This window comes from Chiloscyllium plagiosum, chromosome 21 (assembly GCF_004010195.1).
Source record: "Chiloscyllium plagiosum isolate BGI_BamShark_2017 chromosome 21, ASM401019v2, whole genome shotgun sequence".
NCBI classification, from domain to species: Eukaryota; Metazoa; Chordata; class Chondrichthyes; order Orectolobiformes; family Hemiscylliidae; genus Chiloscyllium; species Chiloscyllium plagiosum.
Window position 1 is genome coordinate 30,541,881 of NC_057730.1, and position 12,488 is coordinate 30,554,368.

A 12,488-nucleotide genomic window follows, 5' to 3' on the forward strand; every position below is an offset into this window, starting at 1 on the left:
TCAGCCTCATTCCCCCTCTGTTTTTTCCTTTCTGGTTCTCTCCTCTCCAGGTTGGCTGTAGAAATTCTCTTCTGTCACATTTAGTTCCAGGAGTGAGAAATTTCCCACAACTCAATGGCTCACATTTCATCTTACGTGGAATGGAAGAGTCAGGACCACCAGAAGCTGACAGAGAAGCTGATGTCCAGTGACCTCACATAATGCCAGTACTTCACTGGGATAAACAGGACCTCTCCTGGCCTCAGTACGCATTCCTGGAAATCAGCAAATTTAAACTCTGGAAAATTGACCAAATCTGGGTTCTCCACATCCACCTGAAAATAACAAAATTGTTCATTAACTGAAGTTGGGATCAGTTTATCAGCCCAATCAGAAAGACAATGTGTACAGAGTTAGCGAAGACCAACAGATTAACATGGTCCACTCATCCATTCACTTGCCTCAATCCCTGTCTCCAACCCTATATCCACAAGCCACTGCATGACTACCCATCTAGGTAACTATCTCAAGCTGTGCCAGACTTTATTCATCTTCTGCCCTACATTCCCTTAACTAAACCTCTGATCATATATCTGCCCCATAACTAAGGTTATATTAATCCCAATGACATCACCCCTCTCCGCCCACTTCTGTAGGAACCCAATCCAGTACTTTAGCTTCTCCCAAACTCAAAGCTGCTTTCTTACCTGACTGGTGTTGTGCAATAGTTGGGTTGAATGAGGATACAGTCTTCCAGTCTCTGCTGGGGAATACAGGCGGATATATTTCTGACCCACCACCTGCCAGAGACAGAATGGTTTAGCATTTTCACACAGAAGGAACCTTATAGTAGACTGTTTACCTGCTCTTAGTGATGTCAGCAGTGCCTCTCGGGCCTAACACAATTGGTCATTCTTTCTTTGCGAATTCAGACAATTGGTGAGTGTGCGCATACAGAAACATGCACACAGACTCAAATATACGCTCACAGAAGGGAAAGTTTTACAAGATCTCCTACTAGAAAACTAACATTTTCTGCTTGGCTGGAATGTAGTTCAAATTGAATCATTCCTTACAAATTAACATCTAATCCTTCTAACAGTCTGTAAGTGACAAGACCTCCTGATTAGGTACATCATCAACAGAATGCTAACAACCATTCAACATCCCACATGATTAACATTTGGTTGCACTGTAGAAGTCACAACATAGTTTCCACGATGATACTGGATTCTCATCTACTGTGAAAAGCAGCCACCAACTAGAGCAAGCCTGGTGGCCAGAAAATCATCTGATTCAAACTGAAGTTGCAAAAAATTTAAATGGCACAGACTATATGACATGTTTATGCTGACAAACTCCCCACCTTCTTCACGTTTCACTTCCATCTAGAACATGTAGACTTTTAAACTCCTAAAATAGCATCAGCAATCAATATTTCACTATACAGGCAATGGTAATCTTGGTTCTTTTTTAGTCCAGTCATTTTATTAAATACTCCTGGGGTTTTGCTTGCACTTTGCAGCCAGCATGGCTTGTTGTTGGTGGTGTATGAAAACTACCCTAGTTATTGCAGCTTAATCGGATTTGTCCCCTCAATGTTGTTGCTTAATTCAAAAGGAGAAAGTGAGGTCTGCAGATGCTGGAGATCAGAGCTGAAAATGTGTTGCTGGAAAAGCGCAGCAGGTCAGGCAGCATCCAGGGAACAGGAGAATCGACGTTTCGGGCATAAGCCCTTCTTCAGGAAGAAGGGCTTATGCCCGAAACATCGATTCTCCTGTTCCCTGGATGCTGCCTGACCTGCTGCGCTTTTCCAGCAACACATTTTCAGCTTAATTCAAAAGTTAAAGGAAAATTCTGTGGATGCCAGAATTTTGTAATAAAACCTGAAAATGTGAGAGAAATTCAACAGGTCTGATAGCATCTATGGACAGAGAAACAGAGTTAAATGTTTCAAGTCCAATATAACTATTCTTCAGAAGTGATTAAGTTGTTATCGACAAACTTCAGCTTTTCTCCAATTCTTTTTAACTTTGGTCCTGCTCTTAGTGATGGATTTTGGCTGTTCCTTGGATCTGACCGCAGTTTAGCCATTACTCTAGACAACTCACCCTAATGTGGTTCTTTGAGGAGAAAGTGAAGTCTGCAGATGCTCTAATCTGGTTCTTTCTTACTACAATGTTGCCTTGTATTTACAATATATATTGATTTTGTTTCTGCACTAACCTGTGTTAGGAAGTTTTGTTGTGGATCCTGGTGTAGGGGGGAAATTGTTCCTATTGGCCCAAACCAGGCATTTATGGTGATCTCATCTTCATCACCATCTCCTAGACAACAGTAATCTGGTATGTCGATGTCCTCTCGTAACTCTGGGATCTACAGAAAAGATAAAACTAATTTAACCAGCTCAACATGTAAAAAGTCAACTCTATCTGCATTTACACAAACAGTGGATGCTTTGACAAGATGATACTGGCAGTTATGGAATAGTCTGTGCAGAGAAAGAGCCTCACCTGTTCAAATAGTTGATGCTGTGCTAGATATCCAATGGGCTCCTGCTCCACCTACAGGAAGAATCAGGAAGTCGGTGATTACATGTTACACATTGGTGACTGGGCAAGTAACATAGCATGGACCACATACTCCATCAGCTCCATACATACTCAGTGGTCAATAACTCCATTTATGTGGAAATAGTTCCAGGAAACACACCAAGATCTCCAGCTAAATTGCAAGTTAGAATCACTCAGTTAGCTAGAGTTCCAGAACAGACTTGCTGCCATTATGCGAGGCTGGGTTTATTTGATAATAAAATCATCCAGCAGTCACAGTACAGTATTCTCCACAGACAGCAAGGTATCATGGAGCAGAGGGCAGCTGAGCAGTGCAGATTAAGATAAAATGTGAATGATGTTAGCAGAACCAAGGCGATGGATGGTGGGATGGAGTTTAGGAAGCTTTAAGGAGAGTGTGCAACCAAAAGGTTGAGAATTCTCGAGATCAGGATATAATGGTGAGTACGCAATGAGTGACAATAAGAAGCAGATCTAAGATGGATGACTGCAGGGAATTAAAGAAAAATAGGGTGACCCTTGAAGTAACAAAGGCATGGAAGGGAACAGATATCATGTGTAGATATAGAAAGTGAGTTCCTTGGAAGCATGAGTATCTTGAGTTAACACTCTTAAGCTTTTCCATGGACAACTTGTTTTCAAAATCTATAAATTCTGTACCATTATTCCTCATCTTCAAAAACATTGATATGCAATTTAAATTATATTGCAGATAGTATGGATATATTAGCCAGCTTTCAAAATTATTTAACTCTAGGAACACAATGGCTTTAAACAACAATTGATGTCAAGAAACTAACCTGGTCCAAAACATACTTCTCAATGAATTCATTCACAGTCATCAGTGTCTGGGACCATTGCTCATCGGTGTAACGAGAACCCAGTTCTACTGGCACAGTGCGATAGCCTGCAATGTCACGGATGTACTCCACGCTGTGAAGAACAGTCAGTCAATTTCTCTATGAAACCCAGGATATCTGGGCCTGATTACAAGTAACAACATATTGGAGGACTTCAATCCTGAGAATGCCAGGATCTGGTTACAAATTCAACACTCCCAGGGCACTTACATAATTGGTTAAATATGTACTGAAGTTTTCTCAATGCAGTTTGAAATTTCTAGCAGCAGAAAACTGTTGATTCTATCTAGAATGATGGTAGAACCAAATAAATCTCTGAGTGAAAGACAGAGATGCTACACCACCAATACTCCCCTCTAATGGGGAGTACTTTTCCATCAGCCTATTTTGGAATTATTTGTTGAGGTAAAAATATCAGCGCTTAATCCTGTACAGTACTTAGTCTCTCCCCACAGTGTGTTCTCCTGATAGAGCACAAGCAAATGTCTCACTGCAATGCTGCTTTGCTTGGATTTGTAAGGACTTGCATATTGTTAACAGAAGAAAAATGACTGGTCTGTCGTTACCATGATGCATGGTATCACTACGCTGTAAGGTTACCGCAGATAGGATAATAAGTGCTCATTAATCAGACATCCACCCCAAAGGTGTACTGCAGCTCCAGAAAAATGTCCTTTACAACAGAACAATGGTACATAATTAGTACTGTATTGTTGCAATTATATGGCATTTTACTGTTTTTATTTAATATGAAAGATGGAGGTTACTGACAGTTTATCCAATTTTTTAAAATGTTGGAGATTCTCAATGCCTATACGTACCTCCATTTACAATCCCTCACAGCAGGCCAGTGATCAACAATTCCCTCCAGTATGACAGGTTTCTGTGGAATGAGATAGTGTGTTCTAAAATATTCCAGTGAAGGGCAGTGGACTCTTGGAACAGCCATTTCAGTTTTCATCTCTTGCACCAGAGGAAGAGAAACACTTAGCTTCTGGAATCACAAATCAATTACATTTTTAAAAAGTCAGAACCTGTTAATGATTTGAGTTAATCCCATGTTTAGTTTCTGATGAATTTCACCTAATTTATGAGGAAATACATTTCCCAACCAACTGGCTAAGTCAGAGCTCTCCATTCTCCCGTCTTTTATTCTGAAATGAATACAGGACTTGCTGGTTGAATAAAGTATAATGTCCATCAGATTCACCCATCCTAGTCATTGAGTTATGCAAAAACAATGGAGTTATTGACCAAGCAAAGCTTGATCAATTAACTCTAATGCAGGTTCAGATACAAGGTGAGAAAAATACTCAGTGGCTATTTCACACCATAGAGCTTTGAAAATCATTGATCCAAAATCACCTGCATCATCCAAACCCAGAATATTCACCACCCTCTTCTTTTCTAATTAATTATCCCCACAAGATCCAGATGCTCGCCTGCTGCAGACCCAAGTAAAACAGACAGTGTTTGCAATGTTTGGGCAGAGGAGTGTGGAAGAGGCGCTGGGTTGGATTTAGGATCCAGTCTTGTCCTAAATGCTCAACTTCTTAAAAAAAAAGTGAGCATTACTGATAAGGCCAACATTCATTGCCATCCCTAACTACTGCTGAGAAGGTTTGCTCAGGCCATTTCAGAGATCAGTTAGGAATCAGCCACATTCCTGTGGGTCTGGGTCACATGTAGACAAGATCGCACAGGGATGGCAGATTTCCTTCTCCAGAGTCATACAGCATGGAATGGACAAGGTGGGCTGATCAGGTTTCCTAAACTGAACTAGCCATGGTTTAGATGCCACAGGAAGGATAGAAAGGGGACAAGAGAAGAGGGGGAATAGTTTTTTTAGTTAAGGATAACATTACAGCTGTACTTAGGGAGGATATTCCTGGAAGTATGTCCAGTGAAGTTATTTGGGTGGAACTTGGAAATAAGAAAGGGATGATCACCTTATTAGGATTGTACTATAGGGCCCCAATAGCCAGCAGGAAATTGAGAAACAAATTTACAAGAAGATCATAGATATCTGTAAGAATAATAGGGTTATAATGGTAGGGGATTTTAGCTTTCCAAACAGAGACTGGGACTACCATAACAGGGACTGGGACTGGGCGGCACAGTGGTTAGCACTGCTGCCTCACAGCGCCAGAGATCCAGGTTCAATTCCCGCCTCAGGAAACTATCTGTGTGGAGTTTGCACATTCTCCCAGTGTCTGCGTGGGTTTCCTCCGGGTGCTCCAGTTTCCTCCCACAGTCAAAAAAGAATGTGCAGGTCAGGTGAACTGGCCATGCTAAATTGCCCGTAGCGTTAGATGTAGGGGAATGGGTCTGGGTGGTTGCTCTTCGGAGGGTCAGTGTGGACATGTTGGGCCAAAGGGCCTGTTTCCACACTGTAGGGAATCTAATCTAATCTAATCTAAAATTAAAGGCTTGCTTGGAGAGGAACTTAAGTGTGTACAAGAAAATTTTCTTATTCAGTGTGTGGATGTACCTACTAGAGGAGTAAAACATGACCATCTCTTGGGAAATAAGGCAAGGTAAGTGACTGAGGTGTCAGTGGGGGAGCACTTTGGGTCCAGAGAACATAATTCTATTAGTTTTGAAACAATGATGGAAAAGGATAGACCTAATCTAAAAGTTGAAGTTCTAAATTGGAGTAAGGCCAATTTTGATGACATTAGGCAATAACTTTTAATCATTGATTGGAAGAGGCTATTCAGAAGTAGAGGAACAGTTGGAAGGTGGGAAGCCTTCAAAATCATGATAATGAGAGTCTAGAGGCAGAATGTTCCTTTAAGTGTGAAAGGCAACACTGATAGCTGTGGGGAATACAGGATGACTAGAGAAATTGAAGCTCTGGTCAAGAAAAAGGATATGTCAGGTATAGACAGCTGAGATAAAGTGAATCCCTAGAGGAGTGTAAGGGCATTAGGAGTAAATTCAAGCCGGAAATCAGGAGGCAAAAAAGGGAACATGAGATAGCTTTGGCAAGTAGGGTTAAAGAGAATCCAAAACGATTCTACAAATACATTAAGAGCAAAACAGTAACTAGGGAGGAATAAGGCCCTTTAAAGATCAACAAAATCATCTGTGTGTTGAACCTCAGGAGATGGGTGAGATATTAAATGAGTACTTCTCGTCGTTATGTACTGTGGAAAAGGACACAGAAGCTACAGAACTTGGAGAAATAAGTAGTGATATCTCCATATTACAGAGGTGGCAGTGCTGGATGTCTTAAAATGTATTAAGGTGCATAAATCCCCAGGACCTAACCAAGTGTATCCCAGATCTTTCTGGGAAGCTAGGGAAGTGAATGCTGGGCCCTTCGCTAAAATATTTGTATCAGAGCCATAGGTGAAGTGCCGAAAGACTGGAGGATGGCTAATCTAGTGCCATCATTTCAGAAAGGTGGTAAGGAAAAATCAGGGAACTATAGATCAGTGATGGGAAAGTTGTTGGAGGTTTATCTGTATTTGGAATGGCAAGAACTGATTAGGATAGTCAACATGGCTTTATGTGTGGGATGTCATGTCTAACTTGATTGAGTTTTCAAACAAGTGAGAAAGAAGATGGATGAAGACAAAATGGTGTATGATTTCTACATGGACTTCAACAAAGCATTCAACAAGATACTGCATGGTAGACTGGTTAAACAAGCTTAGGACACATGGAATCCAGGGAGAGTCCATCATTGGCTTGAAAGTAAGAAACGGAGTGGTAGAGGGTTGTTTATTGGACTGGAGGCCTGGGACCAGTGGTGTCGCAAGGATCAGTGCTGGATCCACTGCTTTTTGTAACTTATAAAAAATAATCTGGATGTGAATACAGGGGGAACGGTTAATAAGTTAGATGACACCAAAATTGGTGGTGTAACGGACAGTGAAGAAGGTTACCTCAGAGTACAACAGAACCTTAATCAAGGAGTAGCAGATGGAGTTTAATTTAGATAAATGCGAAGTTTGCATTTTGGTCAGGCAAATCAGGGCATGACTTATACACCTAATGGTAGGGTCCTGTGGAGTATTGCTGAACAATGAGAACTAAGAGTGCAGGCTCATAGTTACTTGAAAGTGGAGGCACAGGTAGACAGGATAGTGAAGTAGGCATTTGGGTAAGCTTGGTCAATGCACTGAGTATAAGAGTTGGGATGTCATGTTGTGGTTGTACAGGACACTGGAGAGGCCACTTCTGGAATATAGCATTCAATTCTAGTCTTCCTGTTAGAGGAAAGTTGTTGTTCTATAGAGTCAGAGTCACAAAGCACTACCCTGTGTGTGAAAAAGTTGTCTCTCAGGTCCCTTTCAAAACCTTCCCCTCTCAGCTTAAACCTATGCCCTCTAGTTTTGAACTCCCTTATCCTGGACTAATATCTTTGGCTATTCACCTTATCTATGCTCCTCATGATTTTTTAAACCTCTATAAGATCACCCCTCAGCCTCCTACATTCCAGGGGAAAAAAGACCCAATCTGTTCCAGCCTCTCCTTATAATTCAAATCCTCCAATCTTGTAATATCTTTGTAAATCGTTTTTGCACCCTTTACAGTTTAATAAAGCAAACTTAATTAATTCTTAGGTCTGGGATTGTTAATAACAAAGTCACTCTGCAATTTTACATTTCCATTTACAGTACCGACCATCATTTCCTTCTCTCATCCCTTTATAGTCAATTAGCATTGCATTATAGGCAATAGTGTCATATTTGTGTTGTGAAACTATTTCAACCTCATTTCCATTATGATTTATCACACACAGCCATCTTCTCTCCCATTATTCTGCTGTTATTCCAATGTGCCAACCATTCCAGTCCCCATCATTAGGACTTACATGGAAAAATATCTTACTGAATTTGCTTGTTCTCTCAATTCTTAATATAATAATATAAATATAGAGAAAAGTAGCTGCATAGTAATATAAAACAGTACCTTTCTGCTTGATTCCTGATGGGATGCAGCATCTTCTAAAGGCCTTTTCCCAAGAGTGTATCTCTGAAGAACTCCGACCAGTCTGTTGAGAATGTTGTCCAATATGATTGCCCCCATCAACAAACCCATGTCACAAGTTTTTATTGCCTCACTAACCGTTCCTTCATCTTTGCACAAACAAACAGCTTTAAAAAGACAGCCATGAGAATACACCCTCCTCCACTCCTTATCCACGTCCCTCCAAGTTCCAATATTAAGTTTCTCCCAAGAGAAATCCACAATAGTCTGACTGAGCTGCAGGCACTTGTCTATGTCCTGGCCTTTGTATAGTAAATCCACTGTTTTTCTTAATAAGAATACGAGGCTCATATCCACTGTACTGTTGAACTCCAAGTTGAAGTCTTCCAATCTTGGTGGCAAAATTGCCATTACCTCTTCCCAAATACAACTCATGGGTTTCACTTCATGTGCAAATTACTACAATTCAGTAAGACGACAGGCTACTTGGCAGTTGATGGCAGCACATTTCAGAGGTTAAAACAACAAAGTAATTATCTAATTGCTAAGAATCTGGTACTTGTACAATTTTTTTCCCTCGACATTCAGTAATTACGATGAACTCAGCGTTTGTAGACTTGTCTTGGTCTTCACTGGCTCACCAGATTTCCACTGTGGAGATGATCCTAGATAAACCAACACAAATTGAAATGACTATTCTAATAAAATTGACTTCAATTAAACCCAGGTTATGAGACTACAGAGCAATTTTCCACAAGGTTATCAACAAAACTGGAATTGCATTGCCTCTCCCAAAACTGTGTATTTTTAATTTCTCTCCTAAAGCCATTTTTATCAATGTATCAAAATGAAGTCTCTGATAACGTATCCATATAGTCATCCCTCACAGTGGCTTGTTAAAGCATTTTCTCATTCAATGGAAGCATTTTTGATGCATTCTCATTAATTATTGATACACAAGGATTAATTGTTGATATTCATTCATGTGTTGTAAAGAGCCTTCTTTGAATAGTCAATGCAACTCAACTGTCTTTTCAAAGCTGCAATCTCCCTGAGGGGCTGACGAACCTGTTCCTGTTTGGAGGAGAAACTATGGTCTGAATAGAAACATAACCCCCTTTCTACCTCTTTCCTTCTTAAATGCTCTTTCTGCTAGCTCTTTTTGTTCAGGATTACAGCCAAATCCCCACCCCTCCAGCCACCACACACTGAGGTTGGCAACTGCATTGCAAGTTAAGAGTAGTGGCACATTGATTTGTCTCTAATGGATAGAGATTGACCTGCAAGCTGTGACCTACTGGTGACAGCAATAATATTGCTGTCATGCCAATCTGTACTAATTCAGTTGATGGACATTCAAGACTAATTTGATTACATTATATAGATTAGCCTGTTAGAAGGGCATGTGCTTGAACCATCTCCTGCACTGTGAATGAATGAAGATGTTTTTAAAAGGATGCATTGTACAGCAGAGTTCCCATCTCATCCACTGTCCACTTTTACTGCTCACAATTAGAAACGTTGAACAAGGGCAATTAACAACTGAAAAAAAATCTAGCAATCTGGTAGATGCACCAATTTGCAAGTGACTGGGCTACACAGAAGTCATTTCCCAGGTACACAATTCAGTGCATGCTATTAGCTACTTGCAGGCAGATCAATGGGAGGAATGCTGTGGACCACATATTTTAGGTTAGAAGGACAAATTAAGCTCAGGTAAGGGCTTTCCTTACTGATGCTCATTAGCTTTCATTTCCTGTATGAAATTGGTGAGAAGGGCAGGAAAAGAAAAATTTGCATTTATACAACAGCATTCTCAATTGTAGAGTGTCCCAAAGCATTTAAAGATAACCAAGTACTTTCAAGGGTCATCACTGGTGCTACATAGGATATGCAGCAGCTAACTTTACATGCAACAAGCTCCTATAAAGACCAATCTGATAACCAGATATTCTGCCTTTTGGTGGAACTAGTGCAATGGAAACTTTTACACCCACCCAAAGTGGATATGTGGCCATGGCTTAACATCGAAAAAACATGGATAAACAATCCCACAAGCAACACATCAGATTAACCCTCTGCCGTCCTGCCACATCCAGTCATGAGTGGTGACAGACAAGTCATCAACTAGGAGAAAGTGAGGACTGCAGATGCTGGAGACCAGAGTTGAAAAATGTGGTGCTGGAAAAACACAGCAGGCCAGGCAGCATCCGAGGAGCAGGAGAATCGACGTTTCGGGCATAAGCCCTTCTTCAGGAATGAATCTGAGGGTTGGGACTGAGATAAGGTGGGGGGAAGGGAAATGAGGAGAGCTTCTTCAAGGTAGGCATCCTTGCAAGAGGATTCGCAGTAGGTTAGTCATCAACTAACCTGAAAAGGAGCCTCCACAAAAAAAAACTACATTCTCAATGATGGGGATGCACAGCAATCGTTGTGAATGACTAGTTCAAGCAATTGCCAGCAATATGAAGAGTTGAATGGACGATCCCTTTAGGACTCTTGTGGTCCCCCAGCTTAACAGATGCCAATTTTCAGTAAATTTAATATATTTTATGTATATCAAGAATTGGCTGAAGGCATATGAAGAGAAATGAGTGATGAAACATACGGGTAACAAAAGGCATGCACTCCCAGAACTACCAATAGTTCCAGCCAAGATGTTCCAATAAAGCTACAACATAGACATCTACCTGACAATGTGGAAAAATGCCCAGAAGTTGTGTGTCCATGAAATTAATCCTGGCCAATTCCTGCAACCTCAGTTTACTCTCAATCATCAGCAAAATTATGGTAAGCATTGTCAGCAGGTGTTATTAAGCGATGCTTCCACAACAACACTGTTGACCAGTGCTCACTTTATATTTTATCATAAACAATCAGTTCTAGACCTTATATAGTGTCCTGAATTCCAGTTGTGAAGTGAGAGTGACTAACTTTGAAATGAATGCAGCAACTGACCGAGTGTGGAATCATGAAGTCTCAACAAAATCGCAGTCTCCACTTGCCTGAGTCATGCTCAGCAGACATGACAGGGTTTGGCTCTTGGAGGCCAAACACCTCACCCCTACAATATTGCTGCAGAGTAGATATTTTCTAAACAACCTGTTCAGAAATGTTATTACACACCTTTGGAGTAAATGGGATTTGAAACTAGGCCTCTTGACTAAGAGACAGAGATGCTACCAGAGTGCCACTAGAAGGCTTTTGCTGCAGGGTAGCTATTTTCCTAATCAATCTGTTCAAGCCAGGCCTCCTGGTTCAGAGGCAGGGAGACTACAACTGCTATAAGAACTCTTTTGCTGCAGGGTACTCAACTAGGACCAATCATCTCCAGCTCCTTTAACAATGACTTTCACTTCAACAGAAGGTCAGAAGTGGGGATGTTCGCTGATGACTGAACAAAGTTTAGTACCATCTGCATTTCTTTAGATATGATAGCAATCTCTTCCTGCATACAGCAAGACCTTGACAACATTCAGTTCTGGGGTTCTAAGTGACAAGTAACACTCGTGACACATAAGTCACAAGTAAGGACCATCTCCTTCAAATAAAAGAGGATCCAATTAACACCCCTTGATATTCAACACCATTGCCATCAGTGAAACCCTCGATCATCAACATCCAGTGGGTCACTTTTGACAGAAACTTAATTGGTCCAGCCATAAAATACTGTGGCTACAAGAACAGGCCAAAAGCTGAAACTTCTGTGGCATTTAAATCATTCCCAAAGCCTGTTCACCATCTACAAAGCACAAATGATTAAATAGTTTTCACTTGCCTTGATGAGGACAAATCGGCCCATTTGATCAGCACTCCATCCACCCACCATCAGTACAAAGTGGCAGCAGTGTGTACCATCCACAAGATGTAAGGGATAGGATTTATGAACATCTGGATAGGAATAATGTGATCAAGGATAGTCAGCATGGTTTTGTGAAGGGCAGGTCGTGCCTCACAAACCTTACTGAATTCTTTGAGAAGGTGACTAAGGAGGTGGACGAGGGGAAAGCAGTAGATGTGGTGTATATGGATTTTAGTAAGGCGTTTGATAAGGTTCCCCATGGTAGACTACTGCAAAAAATACAGAGGTATGGCATTGAGGGTGAGTTGGAGGTTTGGATAAGGAGTTGGCTGG

General features: G+C 41.0%; 1 protein-coding gene across 6 annotated transcripts in view; it reads right to left on the reverse strand.

Moving 5' to 3' along the window:
* kdm8 (lysine (K)-specific demethylase 8) overlaps window positions 1–12,488 on the reverse strand; it is a 40,142-nt gene continuing 27,654 nt past the window's right edge. For all 6 annotated transcript variants that reach the window (XM_043711658.1, XM_043711659.1, XM_043711662.1 and 3 more), the window contains 7 exons: window positions 8,336–9,018; window positions 4,234–4,406; window positions 3,353–3,485; window positions 2,493–2,543; window positions 2,206–2,355; window positions 687–779; window positions 1–314 (listed from right to left, as the gene is read on the reverse strand). In XM_043711658.1, the coding sequence (XP_043567593.1) occupies window positions 150–314; window positions 687–779; window positions 2,206–2,355; window positions 2,493–2,543; window positions 3,353–3,485; window positions 4,234–4,406; window positions 8,336–8,788 (1,218 nt within the window). In that variant the 5' untranslated portion in view covers window positions 8,789–9,018 and the 3' untranslated portion in view covers window positions 1–149. The remainder of the gene's footprint in view (window positions 315–686; window positions 780–2,205; window positions 2,356–2,492; window positions 2,544–3,352; window positions 3,486–4,233; window positions 4,407–8,335; window positions 9,019–12,488) is intronic.